This window comes from Perna viridis, chromosome 10, assembly GCF_037379345.1.
Source record: "Perna viridis isolate PV_CMFRI_1.1 ecotype Kerala chromosome 10, ASM3737934v1, whole genome shotgun sequence".
Taxonomy (NCBI): domain Eukaryota; kingdom Metazoa; phylum Mollusca; class Bivalvia; order Mytilida; family Mytilidae; genus Perna; species Perna viridis.
Window position 1 is genome coordinate 21,612,434 of NC_142454.1, and position 18,826 is coordinate 21,631,259.

Consider the following 18,826-nt stretch of genomic DNA (forward strand, 5'->3'; position numbering starts at 1 on the left):
ACATTTTTTAGATTATGCCCAATTAAGCATTTGAGATTAAATGAAGCCATAAGGATTTTTTTATCTTTTTATTGTATGTTCTAAATCTGAATTTGTTAATAACTGCCATTTTGTTATTCCTCCATATGGCATGTATAGCAAATTTAGCAAAATCTGTAGAAGTGCAGTGTTACATGATGTCTTACCTTTTTTGTACAAAGAAAATTTACACATTTTATCAGGTTTCAAGGCTAAACAAATTAACATTATGCTACCTTATTTTATACGTGTTGCCTTTTTCAAATATCAAATTAAGTATTTACATAATAGGTTAAATTCTTGTAAAGAACGGATAGCACGGTTAGAAGAAAAAACAGAAGATCAAACCGAGTTGATCATGAGGTTGCCTCAGCAGCTGCATTTTTCAGAGGACAGGTAATATTTTAAAAACGTGCCCGATGCTGTCAGTGTATTAGTTCATTCAAAAAACTTAAATTGGGTTAACATCTTGATTTTGTAGGTCAGTAAAATTTGTTCTATTTTCATTTTTTTTTGGAAAACTTGTAATAAATTTTCTTAAATGAGAATGTGACCGAAAAAGTATTGACCTGTCTATTGTACAATTAATCTTCTAATGCAAAGCAGTTATTTTTTTATTTTAATAATTAAACAATTTAAAAATATTTAATAAAACAACAAGCAATATGATTTTGACTTATGCAATATTGATGTTGACACTATAAATCCACACATTGGTGGTTAAAATGTAAACCACAGGATAAAATACAACGTTTGTTATATCTTCAAAATTGGACAAGGTATTAAATTTAAGGGTGTCAATACCACGGTTGACCTCCACAATTTTATAAGGTATGTCCAGACAATATTTTAAAATTTGTAGTCATAGATGTTTTGAATAGTTGTCTTAGAGTAGAGATTATTGTTTGTTTAAAGAAATTTATGGTGTGTCTTAAGAAAAACTCAATTGTTAAGCTGACAACTCCACAATTGATTGCTAAATCATTAAATACAACACAGACAATGATCAACATTGTAATGCTATTATTGAAAATATCTGCAAATAAACAATTAAACATAATATTAATGTTTTCATACATGTATTTTTCTTTCACACTTAAGACAAACACAGCTAAAAGGTTGTCTGACATTGAAAAAGAAAACTCCAACCTAAAAAGAGAGCTTTTTGAAGTTTTTAATAGTATAGAGATCTATACGAATTTAAAAGATCGGTAAGAAAGTCTAGTATTCTTTGTTTACTAGGTTGATGTGTTACTTATAATTTATTCATGCTACACGTCTCTCCCAAAAATACAACATTTAGCTCACTCATTGTATTGTGAATGGATACATTGCAATTAATATTCACTTTTGAAACCTACCTTCTTTTCCACATATTGATTGTGTAACTCATAAGTCTGAGACCAGATTTCTCCATTTTGCTTCCCCTTCTACTGATGCAGACTTTAGTATGGATCTGCCTAAAAACCAGGTTCATCATATTTCAATGAAACTGTTCAAATATATTTGTAAGATCCTAAAACGATATATATTTTCAGTCAGTTGAACTTTTATTGTCAAATACAGTTTTTTATTGACGCCTAGCTGCTGACGGATTTCTAATAAAAATATTTGGAATTACTAATCATAAACTACTGCCTAGATATAAGCAGAGCTGTACTTCAGTGCCTTGATTGATTATTATTTTTTTATTTTTTTTTTTTTTTCGTGCGATAAGTTTAGTAATGGTTGACAAAAAGTTATATAATTTTGATATGATTTTACTAAGCACTACAGAATCCTATTTAATTGACCACTACCGTTTTAGCAAAGGGTAATAATATATGTGTGTAATTAAAACCCGTGTAGAATGGTTGTTTTTCTTTCGATTTTGATCATTTTCCCCTTTTTTTTAATTCTGGTAAACAAATGTATGGAAGATTTCGTGTGTTATGGGCCGTTTTTGAGTCAAAGGAGCTACATCCCAAAATAGATTTGTTTTTAATTTTTTATCAGATTTCAATATTATTTCGTTGGATTCATAATGAAAATTCCTACCTGCATTTTTGAATCAGATTCCAAATATCTCTTGAAGTTTTCGAGTTATAAGCGGGTCAAAATGGCCACGCCTAAAAAGTCGACTACTTTTTTTTGGTCTGATTTCAATTTTTTATTGGATTTCAAACTTTGTGCAATATAATGTCGAAACCAGTTGTTGTGTCTATATTGAATTGTGAGCCTATGCTTAAGTGTGTCAAAAACTATTATTGTGTCCACACTTGCCCCAACTGTTCTGTGTTCGACCACTACAGTCTTGTCATGCTGCGCTCTGCAAAGCGTTTTATAAAACAACTATTTTTATTCCGTTACATTTAATCGTCGTTTAATTTGCAAATTTGCCTTAGTTTTTCACTCTGTTTTATAGAATTTTTTTCTCCATTTATATACCTTCAACCATTTAGAGCATGTTTTATGTCATATTAGTGCAGTTTGAATGTTACATATTAAGTCGACATATTTTCTTGCTGAGGTCAGGTCCGATGGAGTTATGTGCCTTGTATATGTACTGATTTCATTTAACTTGCAATACTTTTACAACTCAGAGGAAACCATTACATGTGTTAATCAAAGTACTCTTGTACTGAATTAATTTATATTAATGGTTTATATTTTAACGCTTAATGGAAAGAACCTATGATTGTTTTCAAACTTATCTAAACACAAGTTTGTTGTTTTAAATTATTCTAATTACAAACAATGATCAATTTAGTTTTAAAGAATCACATTTAACTTCAATTGACACCATACAGTCCGCACGTTTGTGTGATATTCAGGTTCTTTGTCTGTCACATGAAACACCTAGATGAATGAAGATAAAGCTCTCTGACATACTGCATAGTTGAACTACAGACTACTAGTCTGTCTATTTCGGTTTCTAAGTTTTCAATTTGAAATTCAATTCAGCAAACTCTAGTTCAAAACTGTCAGTCAAAGCATTCCAATTTGAACCACATTTGTTGAAATTAAACCTGTTACATGTACATGTATTTCTCATTTGTACAACTTATTCTCAGTTAATTAGCTATAGCTTCTCGGTTGATTAGCCATACCTTAAGTACTACGCATTGTCCCATAGACACCTATAAAGATTTTTTTCAGAATCAGTAACACCAAGTTATTGCCGAAATATGGCAAAAATAAGAAAATAAAAGCCTGGAACCACTTTCTTGATTGAAATCAATGCCCCTTGTTGTAGATATTTGGATCTTCCCTGCCTGAAATGTAAAAGCTATTCTTTCAATTTGTTTTTAAGCCTTCTTAATCAGTTAATATTTACTATCTCAGAATTGATGATTATTTATATATTCATCTTTTCATCATTGGCTTATTGCGCGATTAATATTTATAGACTACTTGAATATCAATAGCAAACGACCGACTGTAAAATATAGAAATGAGCTACAGGTACTAATGAAATTGTAAGAGGTAAGAGGACTTCTCGTTGTGAATTCAAATCAAATTTATCAGCATATTAAGTTCAGAAAAAAAAGATTGTTTATGTGTTCTCTTTACTTGTGTAAGAAACATGGAAATAAACTTGATACTTAATAAATAACTGTAAAGAGAACCTATGTCTTTGCATTTAAATGTTTACAGTGTATGTTAATGAAACTCTTTTCCTTCGAGTGTAATAGATAGTTTCAGACGCTTACAGGCTTAACAAATCTATAGGATCTGGCGACTGCTATACCAATTCTGATCTTCGACGGAAATTGATAATAATCATAAAAAAAAAAACAGTTTTTATCTTAAGGAGGTAGAACTAGGGTAAGGGACAGCACTCATTGAAACAATTGTATTCAGCATTTTATATCGATCTAATGTAAGCTCAAAGAAACTTGGACCTCTTCAAATATCTAAAGCATCGGAAATACGTCCATCAGCACTGTTCTTTGTTGCATTCATATATAATTTTTTGTTGTTTATATGCCATTATGGTAATAGACTTTAGTTTCGAAAATGAAGCAAAAACTATGCAAGGGCAAATCTCCTACTGAGCTAAAACTTAGAATGGGGAGACCTCAAGTTTTGGCACTCTAAAAGACTTGTCTGAGACCAGTTCCACTGTAGTTAATTATAACTTTTATATGCATGCAAGGATCAAAATAAGGATACATAATATACATTTGAGATTGTTACAACTCTATTTGCTACACCTTTTCATACAAAGATAAAATAAGTATTTTAATTTGAACCATGCTTTCTTTCTATTGCTCTTGTTGAAAAGATTTGTGTATATCTGCACTAAAGTTAAAATAAACTGATATTCATCTGCTGTGTATTTTAGAGATGACCAGAATGATGTGTCCCTTCAATTCCATGTTGATCAAAACAGATCTGAACGAAATGAAGCAAGAGAAAAGCACAAAAAACGTGTTGAAAAATTTAAATAGTTATCATTGTTTATTGTTTTTATACCATAAAAAACAAAGTTGTGGTGGTGTATAGAAATCACTCTGTCTGGCTGTCCATCCATCTGTCCATATTTCTTTTAAGTGCAACTCCCCCTTAAGCGCTCAAAGGATTTCAAAGAAATTTGATAAGTTGGGCATTACATGTAGATGTGCATGAAGGAATATAGTTACTTTCTTGGACTCCAAACAGAGATAATCTAATTTAAGGGTTTTACATATTAAAACCACACAAGCACAACTCCTCTCCTGAATCATTCAAGAGATTTTGATGAAACTTTATAGGAAGGTTTTGCTAGATATGTGAATGTGCATAACGGAATATAGTTACTTTCAGGGACTTTAAAGGGAGATGATTCAACGTCAGGCTTTTACATGCTGAAATTATTAATTTTTATTGGAGCATTAAGCATCGTAAGCAGATGTGCATGAAGAAATGTTTTTACTAGTGGCGACTACAAAAGGAGAAAGTTGAATGTACTGGCTATACATTGAAATGCATTTGAAACGGATGTATTATCTTTGTGATCTTGCTTGTTGTATTTCTAGTTTTAAATTGCAGAAATTTCAATATAGAAAAACAAGCATTATCTTTAAAAAAAGAAAGCCGACGCAGTAAAATTTGTTTTTTTTTTTACTTATAATTTTCTACAGTTCATTCAGAAATTTGCACATGGCACACAATTTCAATTTTCTATATACTCTTTTTTTGAACACAACTAAGTTATCAGTATTTGGCCAATCGGGAAACAGAATTGTGATCAGATGACTCGCATTTCCAAGGATAATAAGCAAAACGATACCGACTGCGTCGGAAAAATAACTTTTTTTATACTAGACATATTATAGTGACATGCTATCATTGCTTCTTAATCAAGTCCAACTGTGATTGATGATTTTTCTCTGATCATGCATTATGGAGGTTTAATGTTATTCAAAGATAAACCGAGAGAACAAATGAACTTTGATAAGCCAATAAGAATTTGAGAATGAGGATGATACTCTTGCCTTGTTCAATAGTAAAAACTGTTGACCTAGTAAACAGTGCAGGTCTTCAGGAGTTATAATTTAAAATGTTACACTTGATCAAAAATAAAAACAAATGTATACTTAACTATAATAAATGTTTTTTAAATTTGTGATTCTAACCGTCTCTCTTTGTGTGTGGGACTGTTTGGAACTTAATTTCTGTTATATGTTCTGTAACCAATCATCACGTTCACTTTACATTATAAAAAAAGCCCTTTATTATTATGCCATACTGCTGAGCACAGTTATGTTTGACAGCTTATTTTTTGTAAAGATTTTTTTAACCAATGGTTTATATACATATTTCATGTCACTGTTTGCACTGATCTGAGAAGTCACTTGATAAATTCACATAACCTTCCCATTAGTAAGAAGTACAAACATTATCAAATGCTCTCTTTGAATAGTAATGTCATATGCATATTGCTTTTACAGATATAAAGAAAAATGTGAACACCAAATTATCTGCATGCAGTATGAAAAGCAAAAAGCTGCGGAAAATGTCAAAAAGTTATTTAATTGTCAGTTTGAAAGGGACGATGCTAAAGAAAAGGTCAAAAGTTTACAAAGTGATGCAAGCTATCTTAGAAACAAGTAAGTCAGCGTTACTTTCGAATTTGTTAAGAAATTTGAGAATAACAGTTACATATACCTGATGTGGCCAACCTTCTTACCTGACTTGTATATATAGACGGTGAAGTGTAGCTTGTTTAGCGATTAGAATGAATGTTTCGCCCCTTCATATGTTTTTATTTTTGTTTTTGTTTTTATTTTCTGTAATTAAGTTTTCAGTTTATTTCATGCAGTAACACATGAAAGGAAAGTAGAAGAGATTGTGGTTAGGTCCTACATGCAGTGCCTGAATAGAACAAAAATACAGGTTTTATATTGGTAACATTGTCAGGAGGTATAAAGTGATCATGGCGACTGTGCTTTCCTCTGTCCCCTCCTTTTTGTTACATTTTCTGTGCAACTACTAATCTGATAGCCACTTAATATTTTGACAGAAGCTTTATATTATTGTGCCACATTTTGGGACATGATTTTAGACTCTTAACAACATCAACTTTGGGTTATAAGGCTTCCTTCATAATTGGGGTTTATGGTTTGAATACAAAACTTTTGTTACAGTTGTTTCTCTAACTACTTATCACAGCAACTTGATATTTTGACACAAGCTTTATAAAAGTATGCCATATCTTATTTCTAACTCAGGCAACATCAAGTTACTGTTTGACAACTTTTTTTTACCATTTGGTTTGAATACAGTTATTCTATTAAATACCAGGAAAACTATGAACAATTTAATTTAAATGACTTCTTGAGATATATATATATATATATATATATATATATATATATATATATATATATATATATATATATATATATATATATATATATATATATATATATGTGAGTGTGTGTGCTTTTTGTTTTGCCCTGAGTAATTCAAAACTTATCTTTCATAGCATTTTAGTTAAATAGGTAAATTCCATGTTCATTTCTACAGAGTAACTTGTCAACTTTTTCTTACTTAAAGAACAAGGAGAGAGTCTCATGGCAATGAGAGAATCAATAGAGATATATAAAAGAGCTAATAACAACCAACAGAAATACATTTTAGAATTACAAAACATATGTGTAACATTGTTATTGTCTTCATGATATATACTGTTAATGAATACTGGACATTCATGCAGAGGTTGATAAAAGGGGAATTGAGTTTTTAGTGGATGCTAAGAGCTCATTGAAAACATTCATTTAAGTTCACCCACCCACTAAAAATACAATATTCCAGATTTGTGAACTATACACTTTCTAATTTAATTCGATATTAAAGCATTAACCTACTTGTTTTAAGTAGAAACGTGATGTTAATGCATGAGGCTATTTTTTGAAGTGACTATTGTCCTGTCCTGTATTTTACTAATACATCACATTGCTACAATAACAGTGTATTACATGTACATTTTTAATATTGTGTTGTGCATGATATTTTGAAAATTAACAGGGCCAGTCAACATGAGGATGAATTTGTGAAAGATGCAAAAACAGCCATTGTTCACTACACAGCTAAAACCAAAAAGTACAAGAAATTAAGTAAAAAAGCAAAATCTGACAATTATAGATTAAAAATGGAAAAAGAGGAGTTACAAACTCTTGTCCAAAAACTGAGGACTATTTCTAAGGAGGAGAAGGAGAAACATGAAAATGAAATTGACTCATACAATATTAAGATAAAACCATTAGAACTATATAAAGTAAATTTCATCAAGACAATTATTGATGACGTCCCGTCCCTTGAAACATTACATGAAATGTTGCCCAGTTTGAGAATCATACTGTCATGGGAATGGTAGTAATGGTTTTCATCAATGTTTTTTTACGAAAATTATCACAATTTTAAGCTGAAAATTCAAATAATTTCCAAATGCTTATAACCCCCCTCCCTTTGCCACGAGCACATAATTTTGGTTGATATTAGATTCTTTATGAACTATTGAGAGGTTCTTGCAGAAGGTGGTAGACTAACATCTACATGATCTGTGGTCCTTCCATCTTTATAACCAAGGTTATAGCCGTAATCAAAAGAATGTAATCCAGGGACAAAGACCAGACATGGAAAACAGATATACACAACAAAGAACATAAAGTAACTAAAATCATACATACAGAGTAACAAAAGTAAATGAGCAACTCGGACTCCACTAAAAACTGGGAGCATGGACCAGGTGCACCGGTAGGGTAAGCGTCCTCTGCTTTTCTAGAAACACCCGCCGAGTTGCTCATAAAATCAAGTCCGGGGTAGACAAACAAGGAAAGGGAAACTATGACCCGTTGAATAAATTAGTTTTCATGGTGCTGATTGGATAGACCATAACGATCCACGAGTTCATGATGACGAGTTTGCTCACAGTATTTGTAGTTAAACTCTGATGTCTGTATTGTGGGGTATATAGAGGTAGGGGTGTCTGTTCTTTCTACACCATCTTTGTTATACAGAAGGGTTACCCTTCTCGTTATCACTGCTCCCTATTTACCACTAATGTAAATTTTATAGAACTTCCACAAATCATTTATTCAACATTGAAGATGTACAATGCACCTTCTATTTCAAATGTTGGATGTTTCATACATAGCTTCACCAATACATGCAATATGGGGTGATGAATTAAAATTTGCTGTCTATATGTTTTATGCTTGTTGAAATTCTATAATCAACATTCTTCAATTGCTTTTACTCCGATTATGTACATATATGGTTCTTAAGGCATTGAACACTTATAATTTCAAGGTCTTTGGTCAAAGCTGTATGTTACCAGATAAGGGAGAAGGGCATATCTATATGGCAAATAATGCTAAAAGCTTGTTTTAGATATATTTAATATGAGTTGAAATAATTAAATCAAAGGGATATGTATGTTTAAACAAAGGTTTACAAGAGTAGAGAATCGTAAATGTCTGAAATGTGATGTATATGAAAGAAAACTGTCAGAAGCAAAACAAGATTACCAAGAACTGCAGGATAAGTAAGTTATCTTCTATGCATTCATACCATATATCAACATCTGATCTTGACAACTCGATTTATTTAATTTTCTTTCTCTTTAATTTGAGTTGAGTTAATAATAAATGGTAATATATTTATGACTAATGGTTAATGAGAGAAGAGAACTCTTAATGTCGGAAATGTGAATTTGATATGGAAGAAAACTGTCCGTGGCAAAACTTCTTTTTATAAATCCCACAAATTAATTTGGTGAGGTTTATAGGAATAACAACATTTATCTGCCTGTCTTTTTATCCACCAGTCTGTTCATAAAAATGTAATATATCCTAACCTGCTCAGGGGAATTTAAAGACATTTTATAGATGTTATAGGAAGGTTTGGCCTTATATGATATAGTTTCTGTTGGAAAAATTGAAAGGTTGATAATTGAACTGATGGGTTTTTATATATATATATATTTCAAAACAGGGGTATAGTCTTTTCTGAGTTTGCTCACAGTATTTGTAGTTAAACGCTGATGTCTGTATTGTGGGGTATATAGAGGTAGGGGTGTCTGTTCTTTCTACACCATCTTTGTTATACAGAAGGGTTACCCTTCTCGTTATCACTGCTCCCTATTTACCACTAATGTAAATTTTATAGAACTTCCACCAATCATTTATTCAACATTGAAGATGTACGATGCACCTTCTATTTCAAATGTTGAATGTTTCATACATAGCTTCACCAATACATGCAATATGGGGTGATGAATTAAAATTTGTTGTCTATCTGTTAAATGCTTGTTGAAACTCTATAAATCAACATTCTTCAATTGATTTTACTCCGATTATGTACATGTATGGTTCTTCAGGCATTGAATACTTTTAATTTCAAGGTCTTTGGTCAAAGCTGTATGTTACCAGATAAGGGAGAAGGGCATATCAATATGGCAAATAATGCTAAAAGCTTTTTTTAGATATATTTAATATGAGTTGACGATGATTAAATCAAAGGGATATATATGTTTAAACAAAGGTTTACAAGAGTAGAGAATCGTAAATGTCTGAAATGTGATGTATATGAAAGAAAACTGTCAGAAGCAAAACAAGATTACCAAGAACTGCAGGATAAGTAAGTTATCTTCTATGCATTCATACCATATCTCAACACCTGATCTTGAGAACTCGATTTATTTAATTTTCTTTCTCTTTAATTTGAGTTGAGTTAATAATAAATGGTAATATATTTATGACTAATGGTTAATGAGAGAAGAGAACTTTTAATGTCTGAAATGTGAATTTGATATTAAAGAAAACTGTCTGTGTCAAAACAGGATTATCAATATTTGCAATAGAAGTAAATTACATACTATTTTTTAGAGTTTGATATTGTAACTGTAAAGAACAATACACTTGAAAAAATTCACACGTGTTAATTATAATTAAACTATTATCCAGTGTATTTTAATATCTTCTCTCAATATCAAAACAAAATGTAAGGACTAACCTTACCTTTATCGGATTCCCAAACGTTATGAGAATCCATACAAAAAATGGTATATAGCAGGATCTTCAACTTCCTCCACGAAGGAGATGGCAATTGATCTTACAAAGATATTGTCTGCATTGAATGATGTACAGGAAGCTTATTGCAATATAACCTACTCTCGCAGTGGCATTTATCATATGTCAATACTTAAAAATTCTAGATTTACTTCTAAACCTTAAATCTCTCAACTTTTCGAAAATTAGTTTTCGCAAAACTTTTGACCACTGGAATCTTTACACTACGTTATCACATGATAAAGTAGAAAGGTCTTTCCGGGTCATGCCTATACGTGTACACGTATTCATTGTCCTTAAATATTAGAAATCTATTAGAAGTCCAGGAACAATTATTTTCACTTGATTGTCCGGGTCTCCCTTTTTATAAGCATTTAATGTGTAATCCAGACTCATATTTGTGTTGGGTGAATTTTGTGTGACTTTTTAATGTCCAACATTCTTAACCATACATAGCAAATAGACCTCAGTGTCTTGTGAAATCTTGAGACATGATTAAATGTCTTGCAATCATGTTTAAAGACATCTTGAGACATGAATTTTGTGTCTTAAGACATCTTCAGATCACATTCACTTGTCTTTTTTAAGACATATTGAAACACAATAGTGAAAAATATTTTATATTTAAAAAAGTCCTGATACATGTACAAGCACATTACTTAACAAAAATTGTATTCTTCAATAGATTTTGACAGTTGCTACTGGCTTTTATACATACATGCTTCAGGTTGCCAAAGAGAGCTAAACATATATAGAAAATTCTTGATTGGACCTTCTAAAAGAACGCATGGGAAATTACATATATATAACACCGTATTTGATGCTTTACCTATTTATTTTTCCATTTTTTTAAAATTTATTATTTCAACCAATGCTTGGCCAATTTTAGTGCGGACACTCAATCCACCCTAAGCCATGTAAACATGTTGCTTCTGAAATTATCTGTAGTAAAATTTGTCAATATAATTTGTTTGTTTGTGACTAGTACCATTCATTTATAACCAACCATATTTGCAATTCATATATATCACAATTTGTATCTGCTTTTATCTGTCAATTCAGAAACATCAAAATAATATCATAGAATAATGTCAAATCAGTCTTTAATTACAATTTCATCAAACAAAAATCAACATAAGATCTGCAAGTTTTAGAGAGATAAAATGTTATGAACACTTAGGGGCAAATATGGAAACAATATTCAAGCTTTACAGTTGTCATTGAATTTAATATCAGACATGAAACTAGAAATCATTGAAATAGAATCCATCTCTTTGGCCAACTCCCGCCCCCTCACTCCCTGGGCAATTAATTATGTATGACATGGATTTTGGGAAAAGCTTACCAACTCAAGTTTTTCGGTTTATAATGCTGCACTCATATTCGATAGAAATATTTACCTGTTGAAAAAGAAGTATGGAATCATATACTCCATACACAAATTTCTCACTGAAAAAAAAAGGAATATGACCTGGATGTCCTAGGCCACTATCAATGATTCTTGACACACATTCGTTAGGTGTTCTACCTCAAGTCAAATATCAGAAGCTTACAATCATAGACAAAAAAGCTTCAGTGTGGACACGAGTTTGTCATTAAAAAAAACAACAACAAAACGTTTACCTTAAGGTCAATGTGTCATAGTCCAATATCCATGGTAGGGCATGACACACATACTTTAGGTGATCTACCCACATGCCACATAGTAAAAGCCCAAATCCAAAGACAAAAATGTTACAGTCTGGATACGAAATTACTACCCCAAAAAAATAGGAATTTGACATTAAGGTCCAAGATAAAAGGCAAAAGACCACTATTAGGTCAAAGATTTGATAATTGACATTTACTTTTATGGCATACCGTCTCAGTGTAAAAAAGTGGTTGACAACTTTATAACTTCATTTTTTAATTTTATTTCTAATAAAATCAAGCATACACATTCATATGACGTCGAATCTAATTATCCTCAATATTACATAATTTAAAAACCGGGAACAAAATACACATACATTTACATGATAGCGAGATTCAGTATATCAAATTAACCCAGAAAAACTACATGCAGATATCAAAATTATTTGATGGAATTTATCTCTATACACCCCCATCTTAAGACTGAGAGTAAACCATAAGTTGAATATTAGTACATGTATTAGACAATAAAATGGTTTGCATAGCGCAGCTTGATACTTCCGCAGAGGTTGAACTCTAATCAGTTGGGGAAAGTACTATTCTAACTTAACAAAGCTTTGAATTTGACACCAGAACTACAGTGGTCACTTCAGCTATTTATCCCTAAAAAGTCAGTCCCAGTCAAAACCTGCAAAATTAATCCTACCTTGTACCTTGTGGCACAATTACGATGTAATGCATGCATTTTCACTCAAGTTATTGCCCAGAAATCAGAAAAAAATACAAGAACCTTAGTGAGCGCGCTCAAATACCCCACGCGTCCCAATCTTGAATACTCGAGTAAAATTGTTTGTAAGAGATATACTTATACACTGTATAAGGACCCCGATACAAAAAGGAATAAGAGTGTTTTTAGGCTATAGACCTTTATCTTCTAACTAAATTCTGTTACTCAAAATGGTAGTTTCAAAATCCAGACTGTGAGTTTTAGGTAATCCAAAGTAAATATCATCGTAGCGGAACAAAATGTACATTTGACCTGTAACTTGTCATGGTGAACTTTTATACCAAACATCATGTCATAATTTACAACCGTTTAGAAAATAAGCCGAAATACGGTTCTTCTGTGAATTTAGCTGAGTTCAAAGCCCGTAACTTCGGTAAAAATCATCGGAGCGGAACTAAAAATAGACTTGTCCTGTAATTTATTATACATTTATATGCTAAAATTCGTGTTAATATCTGCAAGCATTTAGAAAAAAGTCCGGAAAAGTGTTACTTCTGTGAATTTTGCTATGCTCAAGGCCCGTAATTTCGGTACAAATCATCGGATCGGAACGAAATATAAACTTAACCTGTAACTTATCATGGAGAACCTATATACCAAATGCTTGTCAATATCTGCAAGCATGTGAAAAAAAGACTGAAGCTGGACTGACCGACGGGGTCAAAAACATTATACCCTTTGAAACCCTTCACTGGTATTCTTACTTGGAACAAGTCACAATCCTAAAAAAAAAATGCTTACCCAAGTGCAGCATGGTACAACCCCAGTGGTCAAACCCTGAACAGTTGGGGCCAGTGCGGACACAATACTGGGATTTGACCCACATAATCATAGGGACATACAATTCATTATGGACAAAGCAACTTTTTTGAAGACATAATATAGCACAAAACTTGAAATTCAATAAAAAAAAAATCAAAATCAAGCCAAAATATTAAAATGCCAATTTTTTTCGGATTTGGCCCCTTTCATTGACACCTTATAACTTGAAAACCATAAAAGATATCTGAAACCTGATTAAACAATACAAGCAGGGATTTTAATTAGGCATCCAATTAAAACAATTCTCAAAATTGGACCAGAAGTAAAAAAGTTATTTTCTTGACATCAGGAAAGTGCATGTTTCTGGCTTCTTATTTCTGGAAAGTTCAAGTCTTTACCCCAAAGTCAATCAAAGTCTGACCATTGTGGTATTGAATATTGTGACACAATATCATTGACTGCACTCATATGTTTCTTTAAGCCCATGGTTTGGACTATAACCCTCAAGATCAATACCAAACTTCCTTTTCTGGGTTGTAACCTAAGTCCTTATAAAATTTAATAAAAATCAACCAACGGATACTCAAGTCCCAGAAAAACCAAGTGTCTAAAAACAGATTTTGAACCCTATTATAAGACGTCATAAAGATAAAGAAACAAATATTCAAGTTGTTGAATGAAATTCAAGTGTCTACACACAGTGTTGACGACACATAAACAGCAATATATATGTACCATTATTCAATTACAATTTTGTGCTGTTCTATTTAAAGTAGTAACTTAGTCTCATTTTCCTGACATTTAAATAGATGCAAATTATGGTATTAACTCACATGGACTTTTATGCAAGATAAGCAAAAAGGCCAACACTATTACTAAGGATAGAGATACATGTAATTCGAATTTATCCTCATACATGTACATGTAGGTGTTAACTTGGAGAATCCTGCATAGGTTTTTAACTTGTGAAGCCGGCAAAAATGGCTATTCTTATATTGTACTTACATGTACATGTATGATGTTATGATCTGTGTCTGTAAAATATACAATCAATGAAATGTTTTTGTTGACATGTGACTATTCTACTATTTGTCATCAATGATTGGATTAATTCAAATCGCATTTTAAAAAAGTTTAAGAACTGTTTTATTATTTTTTATTCAGACAAATATATAAAACATGCAAACTATAACATGTTTTTAGCATTAAAGGGTACCAGTGAAGTGTAAAGAAAGAAAACACAGTGAACTACTTGATTCTTTAACTCAATCAAGATGTGAGGAGAAAAAAAAAGAAGATTGACAATAACATGTTGAAGTACATTAAAGCACAGTTCAATTTGTCTGTTAATGTACGATTGTAATGTACATTGCATACTAAAAATGTCGTTTCTTGAGTATTCATGTTTTGTTTTTTTTTCATTTTAAAAGCACAATACAGGTATTTGTTTATTGTACATTTGGCAAGCATTTTGAACATGTTTACTGACCGCTAAGTGACTAGGTATTTTGTATGTGACACAAAAAATCTCCTGTAATGGACGATTTTAACATTTGCCATATAGAACAAATGTATGTCGAATCTTTGTTGAAACTGGTTTGATAGCTGACAAATTAAGGACATAAGATTTTCAGGCTATAAGAACAGTAATCATGGTAGTAATTATGTGTAAACACATCTCCAAACGTAGTAATATCTAAAATGTTTTTTTTATGTTTGCATCATTAAAATGTAATAATCGATTTAAATTCTGTACCATTGGCTCTCATTGAAATGTCTCTGATTTTTGGCCTGTCAAACTCAGTTGTCTTCCATAGAAATACAGATCTTTGCCAGAAAGGAAGCGTATGCAAAATGCATAAACGCTCAAGGTTTACTAAGAAATACATGTACTTCTCTCTTTTCTCTGTTTTTCACTTAAGACACAAGCAGAGAAACATGGTAGGTGAATCTTTATAGAACTTGAGAATCAGGCAGCCTTCCTTTATCGTGTCTTGTTTTAACGATTTTATTCCAACTACAAAATAAACCACAAAGCACCAAGTTTCAAATATTTCTGTTACATACATACAACTGTATCTTATTCAATTAATTGAGGGTTTATCATCTGGGAAAATTCTTTGTCCATGATACTTGTCCATAAGTTGGGTAATTATTTATGTTGTTTCAAAGTGGGACAAGTACAATTTCTAGTGTAATGCGCTTTCAAAGCATATATACATGTACCAGGGGAAAACAAGCATACTGTCCAATTTCCGAAAATCCACATAGGTGTAAGGTACATGTACTTATAAAATAAAGCGAATGTTTCATGAGTACAAAAAAGCGTGGCGTTTTCTCAGTTCCATGCGATCTGTCGTTAAAAGTGTAGCCTCAAATTAATCAGTTAAAAAATAAAACAAGAAAAATACTTATCTGACTAATTGTTGATAATTTTCTTCGTATTTCGGAAACCAGTCTAGTACCAAATGCTACTTCGTCCCAGGAAAGTTTCGTTCCTTTTTAAGTTCGTACCAATTTCAAATTCGAAAACGTATTTTATATAAATACTCGATCCTTTATAAATGTGTATAAAATTGATTTTTTAAATAATTATATCTCCACAATAATTTAGATGGAATAAATGAACCATGATATAAACTGACCTGAAAATGTATTTTTTCTGAGAGGACGATGGAAGTATAAAGCCAAAGTCTTCCTAAAATGTAAGGTGTATACTTTTAAATTTATTTGTCAGTGTTTCCGAAAGAAGAATGTTTGAAGTTACACGATTTACATGTGTATATGCTTTGAAATCGCATTACACTACAAATTCAACTTGTCCCACTTCGACACAATATTATAATTACCCAACTTACGGACAAAAAAATTTCCCAGATGATAAACCATTAATTAATTGAATAAGATAAAGTTGCATGTATGAAACTGAAATGATATTTAAAACTTGGTGCTTTGTCAAATTTCGTAGTTAGAATAAAATCTTACACGATAGAGGAATTCTTCCTGACTTCTCAAGCTCTATAAAGAATCACCTACCACGTTCCCCTACTTATGTCTATAGTGAAAAACAGAGAGAACATAGAAGTACATGTATTTTCTCTAAATGTAACCTTGGGGCGTTTTGCACTCACTTACTTTCTGGAAAATATCTTCATTTCTGTGGAAGTCAACTAAGGTTGACAGGCCTAAAATTAGAGACTTTGTAATGAAAGCCAATGGAACAGAAATTTGAATCGATTATTACACAGAATATTTTTTTGATACATACATAATAAAAGAATTTCATATAGTTTTTTGTTTGGAGATGTGTTTACACATAATTATTACCATGATTACTGTTCTTATAGCTTGTAAATCTTATGTCCTTTCGTTGTCAGTTATCAAACCATAAACCAGGTTTAACTAGGATTCGACATACATTTGTTGTATATGGCAAATGTTAAAGTCGTCTATTGCAGGAGATTTTTTTTGTGCCACTTACATAATACATAGTCACTAGGCAGTCAGCAAGCATGTTCAAAATACTTGCCAAATGTACAGTAAACAAATACTTGTATTGTGCTTTTAAATAAATAAAAAAAAAATTAATACTCAATAAAAGACAATTTTCAGTGTATAATGTACAATCGTAAAATTAATTGAACTGTGTTTTAATGTACGTGAACTTGTTATAGTCAATCTTCCTTTTTTTCTTACATCTTGCTTGATTAAAAGAATCAAGTAGTTCAGGGTTTTTTTCTTTCTTTACACTTCATTGGTACCCTAAATGCTAAATACATGTTATATTTTACATGTTTTATATACTTATCTAAATAGAAAATAATAAAACAGTTCCTAAACATTTTAAAATGCGACTTGAATTGATCCAATCACTGATGACAAATAGAAGAATAGTGGCCAACAAAAACGTTTCATTGACAGTTTGTATATAATTACAGATACAGATCATAACATCATACATGTACATGTACATTTTTTAAGTACAATATAAGAATAACCATTTTTGCAGGCTCCACAGGTTAAGAACGTATGCGGGTTATCGGAGTTAACGCCAACATGTACATCGTCTGTAAACACTTGACTTTAATTCGATAACTTGAATATGTGTTTGTTGATCTTTATGACATGTTACAACATGGTTCAACATCTGTCTTTAGACACTTGGTTTTTGTTGGATAACCTGAGTATTAGTTTGTTGATCCCTTTTGAATTTTATAATACGGACTCAGGTTTCAAACCAGAAAAGTAACGTTGGTATTGATTTTGAAGGTTATAGTCCCAACTATTGCCTTTAACAAGCATATGAGTGCAGTCAATGAAATTGTTTCACAATATTCTATACCACAATGGTCAGACTTGGATTTATTTTAGGGATAAAGATTTGAACTTTTAAGAATTTAGGAAACATGCCATTTCCTGATGTCAAGAAAATAACTTTTTTTTATTTTTGGTCCAATTTTGAGAAAGTTTTTCATTTGATACCTAATAAAAATCTCTACCTTTATTGTTCAATCAGATTACAGATATTTTTGTACGGTTTTCAAGTTATAAGGTGTCAAAAAGGGGCCCACCCGGACAATTGACATTTTAATTTTTTGGCGTGATTTTAAAATTTTCGTTATTGAATTTCAAGTTTTGTGCTATATTATGTCTCCAAACCAGTGTTGTCCATAATGAATTGTACGTCCATATGATTATGTGTGTTTATTCCTAAATTGTGTCCACACTTGCCCCAGTATTCATGGTTTGATCACTGGGGTTGTACCATGCTGCACTCAGGAAAGCATTTTATTAGGGTTGAGCCAAGTAGGAATACCAGTAAAAGGGTTGCAAAGAAGCCAATAACAAACATTTTTTTCTGATTTCTGGACAATGACATGAGTGAAAGTACTCGGATTACTTCGGAACTGTGCAACTAAGTACAAGGTAGGGTTGATTTTGCAGGATTTTACTGAAACTCATTAGGGATAAAAGTGACAACTTCAGTAATGGTTATTTTTTATTCTGTGTCAAATTTCTAATTGTAATCAAATTCAAAGCTTTATTAAGTTAGAATAATGTGTCCACACTTTCCCCAACTGATCAGGGT

General features: G+C 31.6%; 1 protein-coding gene across 1 annotated transcript in view; it reads left to right on the forward strand.

The window, feature by feature from the left end:
* The window catches only part of LOC148604946 (uncharacterized), a 70,573-nt gene that overhangs the window by 45,728 nt on the left and 6,019 nt on the right, over positions 1 to 18,826 (forward strand). Inside the window, exons 10-11 of the mRNA XM_088547528.1 lie at positions 8,936 to 9,031; positions 10,030 to 10,125. Of these exons, the coding sequence (XP_088403654.1) occupies positions 8,936 to 9,031; positions 10,030 to 10,125 (192 nt within the window). The remainder of the gene's footprint in view (positions 1 to 8,935; positions 9,032 to 10,029; positions 10,126 to 18,826) is intronic.